This window comes from Rhipicephalus sanguineus, chromosome 9 (assembly GCF_013339695.2).
Source record: "Rhipicephalus sanguineus isolate Rsan-2018 chromosome 9, BIME_Rsan_1.4, whole genome shotgun sequence".
Classification (NCBI taxonomy): domain Eukaryota; kingdom Metazoa; phylum Arthropoda; class Arachnida; order Ixodida; family Ixodidae; genus Rhipicephalus; species Rhipicephalus sanguineus.
Genome location: NC_051184.2, coordinates 19,825,206 through 19,845,865, shown reverse-complemented (window position 1 = coordinate 19,845,865; position 20,660 = coordinate 19,825,206). Strand labels below are relative to the sequence as shown.

General features: G+C 46.2%; 1 protein-coding gene across 5 annotated transcripts in view; it reads right to left on the bottom strand.

Annotated features, from left to right (window-relative positions):
* Window positions 1-1,649: 1,649 nt before the first annotated feature.
* The window catches only part of LOC119404699 (microtubule-associated serine/threonine-protein kinase 3), a 307,846-nt gene continuing 288,835 nt past the window's right edge, over window positions 1,650-20,660 (bottom strand). For all 5 annotated transcript variants that reach the window (XM_037671339.2, XM_037671340.2, XM_037671342.2 and 2 more), the window contains 4 exons: window positions 18,609-18,927; window positions 13,953-14,197; window positions 12,796-13,047; window positions 1,650-6,267 (listed from right to left, as the gene is read on the bottom strand). In XM_037671339.2, the coding sequence (XP_037527267.1) occupies window positions 4,459-6,267; window positions 12,796-13,047; window positions 13,953-14,197; window positions 18,609-18,927 (2,625 nt within the window). In that variant the 3' untranslated portion in view covers window positions 1,650-4,458. The remainder of the gene's footprint in view (window positions 6,268-12,795; window positions 13,048-13,952; window positions 14,198-18,608; window positions 18,928-20,660) is intronic.

The window sequence follows — 20,660 nt, the reverse complement described above, 5'->3', positions numbered from 1 at the left end:
GTGGGATATGTACGAGAAAATATGGTACCTAGCAAGCAGTGATGTCGCATGAAGACAAGAAATAGGCCATGGAAAGCACCATGTGCAACCCGCACGGTAGTGAAAGAAAAAATTCTGGAAGCGACCTTAATCCTCTACTTGGGTATCTGGTAGTTGCACTCACATCGTCATTCGTGTGTCCTGGCGTATTCCTTGCGTTAACATTGTGTCCTGCATGCTGCCGAAGCAGATCTCGGAGGCCACATAGAAAGAAGCACGTGGGTGACATTTGCTTCGTCAGGTGCCACAACTATCGCAGCTCCTTGCAATATTTCAAAGAGCTTAATCTACTGATTACCCTGACAGTTAAGTGGTCCTTAGGTAAAGTTATGCTCCAATATCATATGTATCCAGTACAGTAGATTCATTAAATGAAACCTGAAGGGACCAGGAAAGTATGTTCCATTTAACAGGAATTCCATTTACCGAGAGATGAACAGGGGTGCAGAATACAAGTACAAAACCAATCGTATCACAGGCAGTTGTTCCATTTAAGCAGCAGTTCTGTTTACGAGATTTTCGTTTTCTGAGAGTCTACTGCATGACTCGTAACTAGAACCAATACTACAGATTTCTATTTTTTAGAAGACTTTTATGATTATTCGGGAAATTGGCAGTGCTAGACTGGAAGTGCTTAGAAGAGGAAAAAATGTGTCATTTGTTGGTGCTCATGCCACTAAAAAATTCCGGCAGAACCCCTCTTACAATGTACGACATCACTAATGCAACTAGTACTGCAGCTGTGTAGCGATACAGTGTAGTGCCACTATAGAAATGCATCATATATGAGAAGTGTAGTAGCATAGCTCTCTCCCGCATCTCTTTGGAAAGAACATGCCATCCAGCACTGCTGCCGAGAAGTCTGTGGCTAGTATGTGTCTAGATATTTTTTTGTAGACTTCTAATTCCACCCAGCATTGAATTAATTTTAAAGGACTTCTTTTTTTTTGTCGCCGGTGAGGAGAAGCACATGCTTGGTGACCTAATTCTGTCCAATTTTTGGTTCCAAAGACATTTGCTTTGCCACAGTATGTTGATGTACCACCCATAGGTGGTGTCTAAACCTGCGTCTCTGCAACATTGTCCTCTGGATAAAACTATGCAAATTTGCTTGTTACTAGATAAAATCAAGTGCACAACTGTTCTACTACTTGCATGTGGCAGAAGCAATAGTGGGAACCAGAAACGCGTCACAGACGTCAAACTCTGAACACCACCCTCTAGACCACGGACCATTTAGTGACTAATGTTGGCAAGAAAATGGCTCGAGACAGACTCTAAGTGTGTGAAATACACCAAGAATGCTAATCGCGTTACCAATAAACAAAGAATGGCCACACAAGGTGCTGTTAGGACACGTAGTATTAGAACCATGCTGTGTTTAGAACCCACGAAAATGGTTGCAAACGTTAGTGGGTAACCAGATTGCTTACTTATCGACCAGCCTAGACGTCTAGGCTATTGGTCCCGGCTTATGGCGTCCAGGTCAATGGGGGCCTAGATGCGAATAAACCAGCCTGGTTGTTGTCTGGTAACCAGGCTATTTACACATCAATCAGGCTGCCCGACAACCAAGGCACTCATAAAACAGAGATAGACATAGGAAACAATTTGTGTAAAAGGGAAAGAGATGACAAGATTTCTTTTTATTTGTATATGAGAAAGAAGGGTGCATCGCCAAAGACGACCGATTTGAGGAAGGACGACAATGAAAGGGGAAACAGCACGGCGACACAAATTCTAGTTCACACTGCTTACATCCATGCCTTGAATGCAAAGACAGCACAGAAACAAGGAAGCGTTCGGGAGAGAGAGAGAGGGAACAGAAAGGGCTAGAAATGTCAACCACCCACGCAGCGAAAACTCAAACAGGCGCGTGGGGTGACAGGAAAAAGAAATATATTACAAAAGACCACATGACATCGAGACAGGATCACCTCTCGTCACGCATCATATGGCACGAACAATGCCGACGGAGTCCCCCGGCAATGCCTGCTGTCATCTCCAGAGGCTAAGGTGGCAGGGCTGAGAACAAATGAAATAAGGGAAACAAACATCCACACCAAACTATGCGGCGACCGCACGGTGCTGGCACGCTACACTTTTTCACGAGACTTCCCTGCCTCGGCGCGACGTGCTTGCAAGCTTATCGTAAAGTTATGACAAACGCTGCTGAAAGAAAGCGTGGTGGCCGGAAGAGAGCAGTGTTGCAAAAAACAGCATTGATGATTGATATGTCGGTGTGGTGTGATGTAAAGCACCAGTCGTTCGAGAAGTACACACAAATGCGAATCTACTTGCTTAGCGTTGAAACAAAAACAGAGGACGTAAGTGAATGTGGTGTGTCAAAATAAAGAAAATGACAGCGCCAGTCGGAAGCGAATGATAATGGTATGACACGGCGTTTGATTGATCACTGAAACAGCTCGTAAGATAGGCAAGTGAATCTTCGCAAGCGGGCGATGGTTGGTACAGCTAGAATTCCGACTGTTGGGTGCTGATCCTTGTGCCTTTTGAGCGTATTAGGTTTGTAGCACACGCATGCAATACTGCCGCTCTATTTCAACATCTAGAATACCAAATATGAGCCTCCACCGTTCCTTCAGCGCAAGCCTGCCATCTATTTTTACTTGAGAGATGCTAGCTTTGAAAAGATGTCCGCCCATGAAGTCTCTCGCAAATGGCAACTGCGGATATCGAGGCGCTGTTTAGCGTGAGAATTTGCATGAGTGGCTGTGGATAACTTGGTATCACTGGCTATGGCTTGGGCTGGCACATGGATTCTTTGCAATGACAAGCACGAGCACGAATCCACGACAAGAATTCCAGTGATATCAAAACTGCTGTACATAATCAGAAGGTCACCTTTTTAAAAAAACCCATAGCAAACCAATGCAAAAAAGTTCTAAAGTCTTAATAGATTTGCACCTCTGGTTCTTCACCTCAGCATTTGTTATAGCATGCAATGCGGTTAGTTTTAGTACTTTCCAATGAATGGTCCGAAATTGGGGCACAGACGACAAAAAGAATAAAGAAAGATATAAAAGGAACCTGCAATGTCAGCAATAATATGAACAAAGTGGTGGTTGTTGTAACAATGTCAACTGCACTACATTAAGAAGGGAGGATGGGACTGGCTCTGGACGACAATGCGATCTCGCTCTAAAATGACACACGAGAGAGGACAGAAGAATGATCACGGTGTGATTGCACGCTGCCGGAAAGAAAGGGGGTCACATAGAGTTGGCCGGGTGGTAACCACCGAGAAACGAAGCGAGGAGACTATATATACACACGCACTCGGCAAGTACAATGCACGGCAAAGAACACACCCAAGAAGAACGGCTTTCCTGCCGCGCTCCGCTGCATGGAGGTGCAGTTTGGCGAACTTGAGCTCGTTCTAAGCTGTTTCGGAAATGGCAACAAAATTGCACATTGTGGCAATTCCAGCATGTGCACTCTGTATTACTAGTGGCAAAACATGTTTACAATGTTTGGCAGCTTTCCTAGGTAATTTTAAGGGAAAACGAGCGCGTGCTTGCTGTTCTTGTGGAATTGGCAGCAAGTTTCCCGACAACCTGAATCGAGAACAGTTTATTTTGAAATGATAGTGCTTGTGCCTGCTACTTTCACGCCATTAGTATTTTTTGAGTTTTGCAAGAACCAGTGCTGCAGTTTCATAGTTCTTACAGCTAAATGACTGCCTATCAATTCAGCTCGAAACACGGCTCCGTTTCTCTCAAATGCCGACTGTGTTTTCCATGCAACGTAGTCGTACGAGGATAGCGGCAAAAGTACGTCAACAGTTACTTCACAGCTAGAGAAAAAGGGTAATAAAGCCCAGCTGGTTCAGAGTAATATCGCAAATGTGGCGGCGCTGGCTAGTAATGTACTGGATAACTGCGCCGGGTGCGCCAATGGCAAAACGTAACAACCGTCAACAAGTGTAGAATGCGCGCAACGCAAAAACCACAGACTCAACAGGTAGCGAGAAACATCTCTCACTCTTCATCACATGAACAAAAGAGGAAAAAAAACAAACAAACAAAGAAGTGAAACAGTCAAAACCTGGGAGGAAGAAGGGCTAGGCAATAAAACGGTTGCACACTTTACACGCGTGAATGGCCTCGTCATTGACTTGACTGACTGGTTGCATCTACGATGCAGGCCGCACAAACTTTTTCTTTTTGTCTCCCGGAGGAGACAAAAAAAGACAGGAGGAGCGGGGGGGAGAGGCAACACCGAGGGCCTGGTCAGGCCACTAAGGAGTCGGGTGTGGGTAAGAGATCTGGGATCGCACGACACCGCAATGCAATAATAAATACTGCGGACATGCCTCGTGCAACTACTCCCAAGAGCACAGGGCCACATGGAGCGCGTTACGAGCAGCAAACCGCATCGCTCTTTCCACTAGTGCAGCTATGACTTGGCCTGTTTCGTCGTGTGCGCCGGCTGTTCCGGTTCGCTTTTTGACTTGTTTTGTGGCACTGCACCGGATGCCCTCTGATCACTGCTCGCCGGCTGTTTCGAGGGCGCCCTTTTCGTCTCCGCTGCCTGTACCTGCTTCGTTCCAGTCTCTGCTGGGTGCGGCTGCGAAGACTGGGGTTTACTAGCACCAGTTGAAGAAGCCGGCTGCGGTGATGATGAAGTAGAACTGCCTTTGGGTTGAGCTGCTGCCATTGATTGAGGCCGTTTTGCACTCCCGGCTGCAGACGGCGTAGCGGATGCTTGTGGAGGTGCCGCAGTCACGCAGGTGGTCGTTGTGGCACTAAACGCACTCACGGCCGGCGCAGTCTTTTTCGCAGTTGCGGCCGCACTTGACGTCGTGGAGGCCGGCGCCGTTGCCGCACTCGTAGAGGCGGTCGCAGCGACTGTCGTAGTAACTCCGTCGTTGCACTGCACATCACTGCACACTTCACTGCCGGAAGAAGTGTCTTCACTGTCCGCAGTCGGAAGGGGAGTGCTGGGTGTCACTGTAAAGGACGGGACATCGGGTGGAAGCTCAGCACGGCCGCTGGTCAGGTCTCGCTCTTTTGGAGAACGCTGCAGTGGCGAGGGGGGCCTCGGATCAGCGGACGCTGCAGCCATGTCGTCATCGTCATCAACGAGGCTCTCGACCTCGCTCTGCGAGTGACTGCGGGCTCGACCGCCCTGCGGTTTCTCCTCGCCGCCCTCTTGACCAGATGCCAATGTGCTTGCCGACTTCGGAATTCGAGTTGCTCCGGCTGGCGACAGCGTGAGCGTGCTTCGCGACAGGAAGCTGCCTGTTTTGGTCGACACCACTCGCGGAGGTGACCCCTGCGACGTTGAGGGTGTCGACGTCAGGGCCAGTGGCGATGCGTGTGTACAGAAGGATTCTCGTCTCGGCTTGGATTCCGCCGACTTTGGATGGAGGCGGTCCGGCGAGAGGGCTCGCCTCAACAACGGGGAGCCGGGCTCTGCACTCTTGGGCCTCATCAGCGACTTCCGCGCCGATGAAGTCACAGTGGCCACCGCCGGCACGAGCGTTGGGGGCGATGCTTTCCGGCCCGCTGTAAACACCTGAGGTGACTGGGCCGCCACTACGGACGCCGGGTGATGCGTGTGGTGATGATGCGGATGATGAGAGTGGTGAGATGGCGGAGCCTGTCCTGGTGGGAAGGCTAGTGGAGACGGCGACCGCGTCGGACTGATCACCGGCAGCGGCGAAGGAGACGGGGTACGAGCCAGCGGCGAGAGCGGAATGTGACCGACAGATTTCCGGCGCGGTGACCGGAAGGTCTGGGCCAACTTGTGCTTGAGCCCATGTAGCGAGCTAGGCCGCTGGAAGTGCGCCTGAACGGACGCTACTGCCGTCGCCACCGGTCCACCTGCGACTCCTGGTGGTATTGCCCCGCTTCCGGCGGGCGAGTTTGGCACGCTCGAACTGGGTGAGCTGCTCGGTGAAGAATTGCTTGTCGAGTGTGACGAGTCGGACGACGACCTTTCTTTGCTGAAGTTGACGACGATGCCGCCGCTACGTGATGGTGGCGATGCGCTGCCGGGGTCGGCGAGGGACTGAAAGCTTCGGCTCGGAGCCAGTCCGGTTGGAGTTGCCACACCCCCACTCACTAGTTGCTGAATCTCAGCGCTGGCACGTTTGTTGCTCAGTCGGCGGAGAAGCGACGCGCGGCGTTTTTTGTCGACCGGTTTCGAGCCGATGGTGGGCGGCGAACCCTGGTGCTTGCTGCCCAGTGCGGATGCAGGTCCCTGCATTAACGAGGAAATTGAACACACACGCTAAAAAAAATGCAAGGCTGCAACTATGTAGCTACAACAGCTACACCAGTGCTGTTTACTACGTTGAACCAGCCACTCAAGATGCCAGGCACGAGAGCCACCCACCTACACTATTTAGAATGAGTGAGGTAGCAAGGTATGAATAATGTTGGTTATACTGCTGGCACGGCAGAACTTCATTGGTGCATGGACTTCATGATGAAATTTGGGTTAGTTGGTGCATTTTCGAAAGCTGAAACAAACTTAAGCACAATAAAAGGAGACTAACAAGTTGAAAGAAGAGCATGAATGGGACAGAGTGCTAACTTTGACGGGAGTTTACTCTTCACACAACTGAAATATTTGGACACTGAAGAGGTTACTGAATGTGCGATCATTATTGGAGGTGACATTTTAAAACATGCTGCGAATCAAAGAACTCTGGTTAACACTTGAATCTTTCTCACTCTGGTGCAACAAGTTAAGCTAGCTAGAAGAAGGTTTGAGAATAACATTAGTTCGCTGACTGACGGACTGCTTGTTCTAAATACTGCGTCCACACATTAGACAACATCTTTAGCGCACTAAGATCAATGGGATCAGTAAACATTGACTGAATCTGACGTTCACTGATCTCATCAACAGTGCCTTGTCTGCCTGTTTATTGCGCTCGATTTTGCCTTTACCATCGGTAGTGGACGGAGGTGTGTTTCTTCACGGAGCATTTCTGTTTTACACAATGCGCACATGCGATACTTACATGTTTTTCTCTAGAATTAATAAAAAAATGCCCATTTATGCAGCTTTTATAATGCAGAAGTTACTGCAGCTGACACTGTAATGACACGGAATGAAAAATAATTATCTGGGCTATGGAAAAGTAACGCGGTATCGACGTTACTTCGAAATTGCGTAGACTTGCTGTAATTTGCTATGACAGTAAACAACGGCACTTATCTTTCACAGAAATATCTCCTACGGAAATGCCGACTTCTAAGTTATTCAGTACAAAGCAGACAAGCAAATGCAAATTAACAGTTTTTGGCAAAATGCACTGCCTGTATAAAATATGAATGCTCGGTAGTGAGTCAGCACTTCTGCCAGCAGACTTATTCATACCCGACACCCTCACTTATGCAATGCAACGCGTAATATCAAGTGACATTACAGTGGTGCTCTACAACCTCAGCTGAAACCCACAACGTCCACGTGCTGTGAACACTTACCTTGCAGCAAAACTACACTCCCTCTATTAAGCAAGCAGGTATGCTAAAATGTATCATTCAGCGAGCTTCTAAAGCTTGCTAAAGCTACCAAACGATGCTCTAAAAGGCAGCTCTTGCAGAAGCTCCTGTGAAAAGCACTGAGCCACCATGTTGATCCTTCATGCCTGGTTCATGTTCTTTTAACCCATTTGCTGCAAGAAGCGATTGACTTGCCAGAATACGCTCCTCTTTCTTGGGCCGAGCAGGCTGCAGCTGGCGGTGGCCATCAACATTCTTCCTCGATGCAACCAGTTATGTCTCTAGTATGCCCTTTGTTAATGGTGTGCACTTTAATTCAAGGCAAGCAATGTCCAAGTTTTGCAGCAATATCTTGCCTGCTCCTTATTCATCAACTATGACAAAGCATGTTTGGTTGGCCTTTTCGGAAGTTTTGCTAACGTTAGAAATAGAGCCTTGTGAGCCTATAGTTACTTAGACCGCACTTCTGGCTAACAATCCTTGGATAAAGCAAAAGCTTATTGACTAAACTTATCGAATAGAAATTACAGAGCTGAAAAAGCAAGAAAAGAAAAGAGAAAAAGAAATCGGAACCGTTTTTTTTTTTCAGGGTGCATACTTCTGCTAACAGTCATGCAAACAAGATAGCTCCCTTGCCATCAAATCGTGTGCGATCTAGTGCAAGTTTCTGCAGTACCGTACAATAATGGGGAATCGTGCAGTTCTGTAAAACCCTGAGCAGTTGTGCGAAATTCTGTGCAGCTGAGTGCAACACTGAAGATTTATGTGCAGTAATGCGTAAGCCTATGAGAGCATTGTAAGTGCACGTAATTACGCGTAGCAATCTTCCTCACTTAGAAGCACGCCTGTGCGGTTATCCTACGGTTCAATAAAAAAAACCTAATTACTCCGTGCTAGGCTGAGACACCTGCCACGCGGGCTCAGGTGGAAAACAAGAAATGTGTAACGAACACTGAACCACAGAACTTGAGAAAGAAGCAAGAACCTAACGGCCCTTACTAATGCATACTGGTTGTGCATACAAAACGGACTCGCTTCACTGGTGGTGGCGCTTGGCCGTTCTTAGTTGGTGGAGAAATCTGGCTAGTTAATTCCGATAATGAGCAGGACTCTAGCTTATTAAATAGTTGCAGGTGCAGGGTTCCCAGAACCTCACAGCCTTCTTAGAGGAACAAGCGGCGCACGAAACGGAGCAGTAACGGGTCTGCAATGCCCTTAGATGCCCAGTGCCGCATGCGCGCTACGCTTGTTAAACAACCCTTGTTAACAGACCGATAAAGAAATGCTTTAGCAAATGGGTTAAAGCTGTACTGCATCGTAGTTCATTCGTGACTGTAAGCCTTGCCTCAAAACAGCTCGTTCACTATGCACCCAAGCTTCTCAACATACCAGCAATGCTTGATCACTTGATTATAATGTGCTCCTTATATGTGGCAAAAATTCATCCTTAATAAATTGCAGCAAACTTAAAACATGAAACTGCATGTCTTCTCTGCCACTGTTACACAGTGAGCTGCAGCTTTTTTTTTTTAATGTTGATGAGTGAAATCGTCTAAACGCGACGAAAGACATCTGTACACTTAAACCTCGATATAATGAACACGAATATAACGAATTATCGGTTATAATGAAGCAAATTAAGAATAGGCTTGACAGAGATACAGTGTTACAAACAAACGTTTATAACGAATTTTCGGATATAACGAAGTTATTTTCGTGGCAGATGTGACTTTGTTATAATGAGGTTGTAAGAAGGAGCAGCGTACATTTCAATCAAGGGCCCATTAGTATCGAGTGAATACGGCATGGCAACAAACTACGACGTGCACCGCTACGAATCTGCTTGCATACATTACTGAATGTATAATGCGACAGCGGTAGTAAAAGTATAACACCCTGAACTGTCTAGCCAAAGTTGCCATCTGGTTGCGAAGGGACGTAATACCTAAACCGCATCTGTAAAAGAAAAAGGGAAACGGTAAAAGAAACAATAACATTTTCATGCTCGGGAAACCTTTCTGACACCAGTCTACATTAATGACATCGGTAGTTTTTTACGTTTTAAAACTTAGTATCAACATTTCGCAAGGGTCTGTCTACTTTCAATGCTTATTGGGCAAGCCTAGATTTCAGAAAATTCATGTAATTTTTTTTGTACTGCATTTACATAGGTGTACATATATTACAACACAAGATCTTGCAAAACTCATAATACCGTGGAACCCCATTATATGACTTTGAGGGGACCACTCAAAACCGTCGTATAATCCGGGCGTCGTATAATCGAAAAACTAAGAATATAGGCATTGACACTCTGCCTTCCCCCAAAAAGAACAGGTACAGACCGCCTGAATAGGCCCGTGGCACAGCCCTACACTTCTCCAAGGAAGGTAGGTTAAAGTACTTTTGAAAATGGCAGCTAAGCATTCAATTAAAGGAGGTGTGCATGAATCTTTATTCTGAACTTAAAAAACTGAATCCAACACGCATCTTTTTTCAATAAATTGAGTCCGAAAATTGCCTGTGCGTAAAAACGAAACCGAAACTGCGTTGGCAATAGCCTCTGCTGTCAGAACAGTCGGATACAGTGTCATCGCCATCACATAATGGTGACGGAGCACATTTTGTTGCGAATTTGCACAGGGTGCTTTCGCACGCAACGACGCTGTGTGCATCGTGTTTGTTCCCTTGTGAAGTGCAATTGCCATGTGATGTGCCGCTGTTATTATGAACGCTCACGTCAAAGGAAAGTTATTTTGCATGGAAAAGGTAGCGGCGTCGCATCCTTTTTGCGTGTTCAAGGCCCGTGACCGAGTACAGCAAACAAAAGGAGATCTTTAGCTGTATGTCAACCAGGAAAAGCTTCCATGGGCCGAAAACGTGAAAATATCCGAATCTCAAAGACGAGCTTTCCGACCAGCTGAAGCTACTCCGCGTGCATAGTGCTTGTCCAGGTAACGGCCCTGGATACGCACGCAATTGAGGCATATCCAAAAGCAACCTCAAGGCCAGGAAAACTGGATCACATGAACTGCGAGGAGAATCAATTTCCCATCCTAAAAAGACATACTATACCTGTCTCACTCTATTTGGAGGCATGTAAGCTTTTACTTTGTACCCACGAATATTTCGTCAGCGTTAGATTTGGGTAAAAAAGGTGATTTTTTTCTCAGATGGTACCGGAGAATCGTTGTACCTGAAAATTGCGTCGCAGAACGGAGGCTTTTAATACATTATTTCTATGGGGGTATTGCTGGGACCAAACCAATTCGTCGTAAAATGCGGGTCGTCGCAAAACTGGGTGACATATAATCGAAGTTCCACTGTATTAGTGCAAAAAAAAAATTACGAATGCTGTAAAGTTACATTGTACATGGGGTAGACAAACATATTTTACTAATAAGCCAACAAATGGCTTCCCGCAACATCTAAGAGCTGTATGAAATATGGCAATTTCTGATGTACACGATCCGTTAATTTACTTAGGTACAACGCAACTGGATCACATTGCACATGAGTCAACGGACAATGCTTGTCCACCATACATATTGGTGTGCCCTGCGTCTTCCAAACAAGCCCAATTTGTCAAAATTACAAGGTTACTAAACGTCCTACACTTGAAAAATGAATGGGAAAAAATTGCCATCTGCACGTCTGTAGCATGAAGAAAAAAAAAACTGTACATACAGATTTCTTGGAAAGGTAACCATATCAATTTCTAAGAAAGCTTATCAGGAGGCTAGCAGATGACAGTGCGACGGCAAATTAATCAACAACCCAATGACCTTGTCGATTCTTGTCATTGCACACAGGAAGTCCCAATTCAGTTTCTAACTATGAAATTTCCGTGCACATACAGGGTGACTGAAAAATACTGTAATGCGAAATAGCAGGCATAACTCTTCAACAAATGAACTAAATGAAAGACGTTTTATTTTGTTTGAAAGGTCATTCAATTCTGCACAAGAACTCAAATTTTAGTTCCAAAATGTCCACCTTGTGCTTTGATACAGGCTTTTCTTCGGAGAAAATTTCCAAATAGCCGCAACGTTTTCTGGGGGATTTTGTCCTGTGCCTTTTCCAGAGCATGTTTTAGTGATGTGATGGATTTCAGCTTCGCTGCCGGTCGTTGTGCAGCCTGTCTCCAGAAACCATTTTAAGACGCAATGGACTTGAACGCGCCGCCATCTGATCATTTTTGCGATTTCTCGAATTGTTGCACTCTACTTGCGGTAGGCAATGATTGTGTGGCACACCTCTTCAGAGATAATGTTTCGAAAAAAAGAAATAGGACACTGAGAGCAGTAAAAATACCAGTTCTATATTAAAAAAAGAACAATGAACACAATCTGAATAATGTCTCTGCTAAAAGATGTGAATGTGCTACAGCGTAATAAAATTCAAAGTGCGTTACAGAATTTTTCAGTCGCCCTGTATATATACCTCTTGCAATTCTGACAAACGAATTCTGACTCAAATCGACAACTTGAAGCAACGTAATACTAATAATAATAGTTGGGGTACTACATCCCAAAACCATGATATGATTATGAAGGATGCCGTAGTGGAGGGCTCCGGAAATTTCGACAACCTAGGGTTCTTTAAGGTGCAGCTAAATCTAGGCACACTAGCCTCTAGCATTTCACCTACGTCAGAATGCGGCCGCTGTGGCCAGGATTCGATCCTGCAACCTTCGGGTCAGCAGGCGAGCACCATAGCCACTAAACCACCGTGGCGGGTCTTGAAGCAACAAAGAGCTCGATCCAACAAACAGGCAGATGACAACCGTTTCCTAACACGAGCTTTACAGGCTTCCGTTGAACTGGTTTGCCATATCTGAGAAATAGTGACGGACTTTTTAGGAAGTGACAGCTCAAGGACACTACGACAAAGAAACACATGATAAGTAATAATTGTTGAGGTTGTACGTCCCAAAACTACAAGATTGTTATGAGGGACGTCGTAGTGGAGGGCTCCAAAAATTTTGACCACCTGGGGTTCTTTAACACACACCTAAGTAACACACACCTAAGTACACCTTTACCTAAGTACACCTAAGTACACACACCTTTAAGACACACCTAAGTACATGGGCCTCTAGCATTTCACCTCCATTGAAATGTGGTCACCGCGGCCAGGATTTGATCTCGTGACCTTCGGTTCAGAAGTCGAGCACCATAACCACTAGACCACTGTGGCACGTGACAACAAAGGAACACAGCAGACGTTACGTAGATGCTACATTGTGGCGGCCTGAGATGAGGAAACTAGGTACCTGGGAGACACGTCGTTGACGCGTATTCCGCCGGGCGAGCCGGCTGGTTGTGGGGTTGCGCCTGCGGCCTCCCGTGCGGATGGAGGTGCTCTCCAGGGGCGTGGTGCGGATGTTGATGCGGCTGCCGCCGGCCAGGATCAGCTGCAAGACTTGCGGGTGCAGAAGACCCTGCACCGCCTCGCCGTTGATGTGCGTGATGAGGTCGCCGGGCCGCAGTCCCGCCTCGAAAGCCGGGCTGTTGTTCTCCACCGCCTGCGAGTGGTGGAAGAAGGTTGAGGAAATGTGCGGTTAGTGGTGTCAGGACGAGCAGGACGTGGACATGTGTGTGTGTTGAAACCTTATTTCTCGTTATGAGCCTTGATGAGTCTAGAATACAAACTTTAATAATATAGTTGTTGGGGTTTAACGTCCCAAAACCATGACATGATTATGAAGGACGCCGTAGTGGAGGGCTCCAGAAACTTCTACTACCTGGGGATCTTTAACATGCACATTTTCGCCTCTATCGAAAATGCGGCCGCCGTGCCTGGGATTCGATCCCGTGAGAATACAAACTTTAACGGGAGACCTCACATAGGGGTGAACTCTGACCCAGCTCAAAACACAGACATGCTTTTAGCTTGGAGAAGTTGCTGAGCCAATCTGAATGCAATTTGGTGGACCTAATAAACTGTTGGTAGAAGAACCTCGATTTAAAAAGGCAAGTCTTTTTTTCCCCAGACAACAGAAAATCAGCACTAATACATAAAATGTACTGAAGTACCAAATTCAAGCATTTCAATTCTTCTAGCTCATTATGGTGCCTATTGAAGACAGGTACAGTTGAGCCCCCTTATAAGAGGCACTGATGCATCAGACAATTGGGTATGACACCAGTATGACTACATTGAAATAGGGGTTAATCAGAAAATAGGAGCACGGTATGATGCTTATGCAGGGGTTCAACTGTATGATGTATTAGACAAATTAGTGAGGCATTCCAGAGGTTTACTCTAAATAGTCACCATTGTTTCCCGCTACAAACCTCAACAAAGTTGGTTCGTGCAATGAATGCTCTGTTGCCACGTGTATGCGCGGGAGTGTCCAAGGTAAATCTTTCTCCCTTGAAACCGTTGGTCATTAACATGAATGAACAGGACATATCCGTGTGCACTGACCATGACAAGATGCTGGACGGTGTAGACGTCCGAGTCTCCGTAGTAGACCCGGATGGCCCGAATGGTGAATCCGAAACCCCGTGGACCCCTCTGGATGATGATGGGGGGCTTGAGCTGTGCCACCAGTGGACTCAGTTCCCGGCTCGGCGACGTGTCACGCGAGCTCGTGCTTGAGCCGCCGGGCGAGCCAAGCACCCCGGAGTGCATGCCGCTGGACAAGTCGCCAGCCACTGCGCTGAGGTCATCTGCAAAGCAGAGACGGAGGGGAAAAAAAAAATTCATCCAGTTCCTCGCTGTGTAGACCATTGGATAGTGAAACTGTAAGCGCGCGAGTGTATGCGACTGGCTAGTGAGATCACGTGCGTCATCATCGTCGACTTGGGCAATTGTCATTTTGAGTAATCTCATCACCATCACTTCATTTATTTATTCACTCCCCCCTCAGGCCACGTGACCTGCATGACGACGACTACTACTACTACTACTAATGCTACTATGCACAGGGCTATGACGGCTCGCTACACTAAAAGTAAGTGTAGCGAGCTAAACTTGCTCTGAGAAAGTTACAAGACGTTATTTCTCATGTTACAGTGTTATGTCACGCTATATCCTTCTGTACATTACAAAAGTCCCCAAAGTCCCATTTTACAATGAAAAATAATCGCAGAGCAAATGTCACTGGTACCAAAGTTTCGGTAAAAGGACTTGTCTTTGCAGAGCAGTGCTGACGAGAAGTCCTCTTGGCGAAGCGATGGCTTTAGTGACATTTCCCGCTCGACAATTTTTAAACACTTCATGCCCCCATCTTCCCCTCAAATTTTGACAACAAAAGCCACATTTGACAACATACAGTAGTGTACTGCTGCTACGTTTCTTTTAAGGGGGGACGTGGCACTTAGGGAGTGAAAATCAACAAAAAAATCGAGTTTTCGCTGGCCATCTTTTCACGTTCCTGACATCATTGCGCACGTAGTTACAAATTTTCATTGCTGCATACCGTCGTCTTCTATCCACATCTTACTTTAAAAAACCAAAACCGTGCATCCTGCCCTTTAAATTGAGGGCAAACGGCAAACAATTTTTCATGCACTTCGTGTAATGGAGGAGCAATATCTTTTGTTCTGTCCTGGTTATCATTACAATTTCTTTTTCACTTCTAAGATAAACAGATACGATGTGTCGTAAGGCAAATTTTGTTATAGTACTTTCTTAAGAAAATGTTCTAAATCAAGGTATTGTTTTGAGCATTAATTGGGGCATTTTTTAGATTAGGTGCAACAGCCCACAGCTCTGCTTGGAAATGTCCTAAAGCAATGATTTATATTTTACGACACACTACAAACATTCTCAATGTATTCTGTGGATTGTATATTGGTGTGCAGGTTGTGGTTAATTAGCTAATTAGGCCTTAAACAAAGAAGTAGGTGTTTGTGATATCCTGGAAACTACTTATTTATAGGAAAAAAGCAATTGCATATTTGAATTCAGCACACAAACATTCTTAAACCCTGCAAGTTCCATCAAAATCGATCAAGAATTAAAAAAAAAGTTTTAAAGTGCCACGTCTCCCCTTAAGGGACACGAAAAAAGAATGCATGATCCAGGAAAACATAACACAGATAACAATAGCTGGAAATGAATCTCAAATGGGACCAGCCTCAGTGCTGGAAGAACTTAACAAATAGAAATGTACAACGCGGTTTCACGGCACACTTATTCCATCCAATGAACGCAGCATGTCTTTTTTTGACCACTTTCCCTGGCTTTGTATAGCTGTGACTCAAGAAAAATAGATCCCCTTGTTATTCATTACACAACAGTGTTACAGCTACGTCATTATGCTCAAACTCTGTTCCCAACGGACACTTGTAGTAGAACATTTACCCAATGAGTATTCATGCCTCACAGGTGCCATCTTGTCAGCCACTTGTGGCTGCACTACCACTGTTCACCACAAAGCCAAAATGTTTGAATCACCAAAAACCTTGCAGAAGTCAAGTGTGCCCATGAGTTCGACCGAAAAGTATCACGGTCCAGTTGAAGTTTATTTCAGTTGAGTTAAACTTCATTTTCAGAACGAATCATGCACTGCATTAAACCTTTGAGGCGCTTTGTACACAATTGTGTACACAAGTTGTTTTTGCCAACTGTGTTGACTAGTGGCTAACAGCATGATACATCGAGGTTTGGATGAATGGAACCTTCCAAGTAATAAATGTGTCTTCATTTACCTTCATTTTGCAGTGTACCGTTGCACATCACCACTTTGCTGAAGGCACTACTATGTTGTACGAGTCGTTCGACGCGACCGCTTTCCACGAGCCACGTCAACAGTGTAATCTTTCTTTGCTCGAAATGAATACAGTGAAATCTCGGTATAACGAACTTCAGGGGACCGCGGAAAAATGTTCGTTATTCTGAAAGGTCGTTATAGTGAAAGCCCAAAAATTTACCATAACAATAGAATTTCAGTAACGCAAACGTCCTACCTTTGCAACGGTACGTCCTTGAACTCGTTTCTCACGACAATGCACACGTGAACGTCAGACAAGGCACGTTTATTTGAAATAGTCCGTGATCGTTTTTTTGACGGGTGCAGCACAAACTCTGCGTCACGAACGATTCTAGACCGTCCGCATTTTTATCCGCCGCTTCGGTCGCTGTTCCGCTTTTTTCTGTGAATATGCGGAGTTTCCTCAAGTAGTCCAACGCATCTGTGGCCGACACGGACTCGTCGCGATCTTCGGGTGCTACCGTGACATCGTCGTCCATGTCATCGCTGCAATCCTTTAAGGCCCAACTGCATGCACGCGAGTTTTGAGCGACGGCCGACAGGATTTGCTGTCGCGGAGGGCCATCCATCGCCGTCGCTTGTCGCAGGGGTGCAATCGCGAAACGATGCTATTTCCGATTCCACACGGCTGGCTGATCGCGCTGATAACGCGGACGGACCGTCGTTCTGACCACTGGCCAAGCGCGAAAAGCACGAAAGGCATTGGAATCTGAAATAGAATCGTTCCGCGATAGCATCCCAGGTTTCTGGAAAGCCAGAAAACATCGCTTGTCGCCCGGAAGTGAGCATGACGATATCCAACAACATGGCACCATCTCTGACCCTTGCTTCGGTTGCAATTTGCTCGTGATGCTTCCAATCGGCGCGTACTTCAAGGAATGCAAGTTATAGACTACCTTATTTACAGCCCCATCTCACGCGGAGAGCGAGGCAGCGGCCGTATTTTGTCGTTATTTATGATCGACGGTTCGTTTTGATGTTTCGGTGGTAGCTTGCTGCAATGTCAACATCGTCGTCGTGTGAGGTAGCCCTTCTCCCTGCGAAGCAACGATGTGAGGCGCTGCGGCTTTTCTTAAACGTTCTATGACAGCAAGAGGAAACGTTGTCGAGATGCGCCTCGTGGACTAACCCCAACATAACGCAGTTTGCAAAGTGCGACGTAGCGTAGGCAGCGTACGCTTCCGGGCGCCCCGTGGGATCACAGCAGATACTACTGTCGCGGTTAAACATAAGATTGCGAAAAAAGAAAGTCACGAAACGCTTTTATGGCATCTTTATCTCAAACAAGACAATAATAAATTTGGCATGTTGTCATTCATCTACTCTGTAATTCTTTTTCGTAATTTGCCTGCGTGCGCGCAATAGTTTTCAATCGAGCAGCGCGACGGAGCCCGTTTGTCGCAGTCGCCTTCGCTCGAAAGTCGCGTGCTATGCATGCGGTTGGGCCTTTACAAAACCTGATGCGTTGTCGCCTCCGCAACGAAGGAAAAAAAAAGTTCTCCGCCCGCGTCTCCTCCCGTGCCATCTCAGGTTTTAGCGGGAGGGCGTCCGCTCTTCGCGTTGCGTCGTCTGCTACCTTACAGCTCCGACTGCCATGACCGATACACTGAAATCTAAGAATCCTCGCATTTCGGGATATAAGTTCGTAGTACTGAGGTGTTGTTAAGATTACACGGGAATTAAATAACGATCGTTATTCTGAAATGTTCGTTATTCTGAAGTTCGTAGTAGTGAAATATTTTTACATTGAAACTATAAGCAGTCGGCACGGGATTTCTTAAAAGTTCGTTAATTTGAAATGTTCGTTAATGTGGTGTTCGTTGTAACGAGATTTGACTGTATAACTCAAAACCAAATTGCACAATATTTGCAGCTTATGATGTGATTCCATTCATGCAAGAACAGCACATGAATGTCTTAAATACTGATAGATATGTAATGAAGAAATCTAATTAAGATTAATTACATAAAATGCATAAATAAATGTACTATGACGAGAGTTTACAAGGGACCCTAGAGAGGTCACTGTTCCAGCTTTCGCTGTGACTGTGCTGCATGTTTCGCCCAACACAAAAGAGCTATTGGTGTTTTTGAGGACCACTCGCTTTAACGAAACAGTATGAATGACTCCTTTGTGTATGTATGTGTGTTTCTGACTGTATGTATTATTTGTGTGCATATGTAATCATTGTATATATCATAGTCATCACCCGACACATGGAGTAACAATCTACGCGATAAACCAGGCTAACCAGGGCCTTGAAATAATGTGGTGTAAATTGGATCCACTTATTGAGAGTTCTTCATAGGTGGCACAAGAAAGGGTTAAAACTCGTGCAAATGCAGCCGCAACCATTTCTCACCAGACGGGATGATGAGCGAGAGGCCCGATGCTGACGCAGATTTGATGACCGAGCGCGAGCGCAGCTTGAAAGGCGGCGACGGCGTCGGCATGGGAGGTGTGGCCGCCAGTTTGGGTGATGATCGTGGCGAGCCGCCGGCTGCTGCCTTCTCTGCCGTTTTAGATCCCGTTGCCACGATGGTGCTGCTGGTGGCGGTGCTGGCGCCGCTACTGTTGGTGCTCCCTCCGCTAGTGTCGCTGGTAGAGGGCTCGGCGGTGCGTTGGCCCTTGTTGGTCCGTGCCGATCGTTCCGCAACGGGAGACAGCTCCCGGGGCTCGGCCTGCGGCAAGAAATTGTAAGCCAGTTTTATCCGCTGCTTTCTGTGCACCGATTGAAAGCTATGCCCTCTTTTGCACACCTGTTTTCTACTAGAAACTTCATTAAGGCAAAAGCCTTAGACGCCTAATCAAGCGTGAAAATTGACTGGTGTCAGCATCACAACAAGTGATGCAAAAGATCATCACGTGAGGACGTCACCATATAATGTCATCATGACATCACATATCACCAAATTTATGATTTCATCATAACATCAGTATGACTTCAGATAATGCGACATCATAACAAGACATCGTAGCTAAGTCAAAGGTGGGCCGATCATGAAGGCAGTGCAAAACCACGTTAGATGCAGAAAGCATTCAGAGGGGGGCGGGTTGGAACAATACATCGACCGAGAAGAAGGAGATGGCTTGCACCTTCCAGTCGTCTTAGGCGAATGCGTAAGAGACCCTGTGATTTTTCTGTATACAAGGCATCGTGCAAAAAACATCAAGTTGACAATGTTGGCTCTTGTGCGTTCTACTAATTCTATTTCATTAAACTCCACATTCCAATTTTTTATAAGTGAGTTATCTTAAAGGTGGTAACAACTGCCGTATTTACTCGCATAATAATCGCACTCGCGTAATGATCGCACCCCTAAATTTTGTCGTCAAAATTAGATTTTTTTTACCCCCGCGTAATGATCGCACCCTGAACTTGCCGCAGCGATATGCCGTGTGCCAAGTCTAGCTGATGATCATCATGTTTACCATCTGTCGAATGTTACGTTAAATAACTCTTCAAGACTCACCAAGTCAACTGCACGCACCAAACAGATTCCTAATTTTTGCCCACCCTTGGCGGAAATGTGCCGAATTAGGATAGCAGTGAAGATAAATGATGTAGTTTTCACCACATGCCCGCCAAGTGTTTATACGTCTATGGCAACTGAATGCGCCCATCTCTGTTTCTGTCCTCTAAAAGTGGACATGGCTATGCTGTTGCCGCAAATTTACCGATTTAAACGAAAGAATTCATTATTTCAACGGAAGAAACTGTTTTGACGCGCATGATGCACTCACGACCTCCATGACTCACGAGAAAAAACGCGTTCGCTTAGCTCCGTCAGCCGCCATGTTTGTTTTGATCACGTGGTTTGGATATCCCGCAGTGTTACAGCGGCAGCCGCTTGTTGGTTGACTTGTTGTCATCCCGAAGCAACAAGCTGCCAACGAATTCTTATAATTCCTGAAAAAGCCGCGTCGCCGCCATCGCCACGTTTTTATCACCGTTCTGTAACGTGGTGACGTGCTTTGTGGTTGCTTGTTTGAGTGCCGGTTCACGATGGGGCGATACGCGAGTTGCACTGCCGCGTTTAAGCTGAAGGCGGTTGATTACGCGCTCGAGCACGGCAACCGCGCTGCCGGCAGACATTTCGGCGTCGATGAAATCAGAATACAGGCACATCTAACGCGCTCGACGGAACAGAAGATACCTAACCTTCTGTGGGACTGCGGTGACGCTGCCAGTTCCGACAGGGAATCGAGCGGCGACGACACTGACGCCAGTGACGCTTCAGACTCTGAATGAAAGTTAAGGGGTCAGTGAATGAAAAAATTAAAGGGCAATATGCAATGCATGTAGTTCCTGCGTAATGTGTGCGTTAATTACAAAGGTAAGCCTTACTCTACTTTTATTTTTGGTTATGTTCATGATAGCTATTGTAAGAATTCTGATACGCGACTTGTTTGC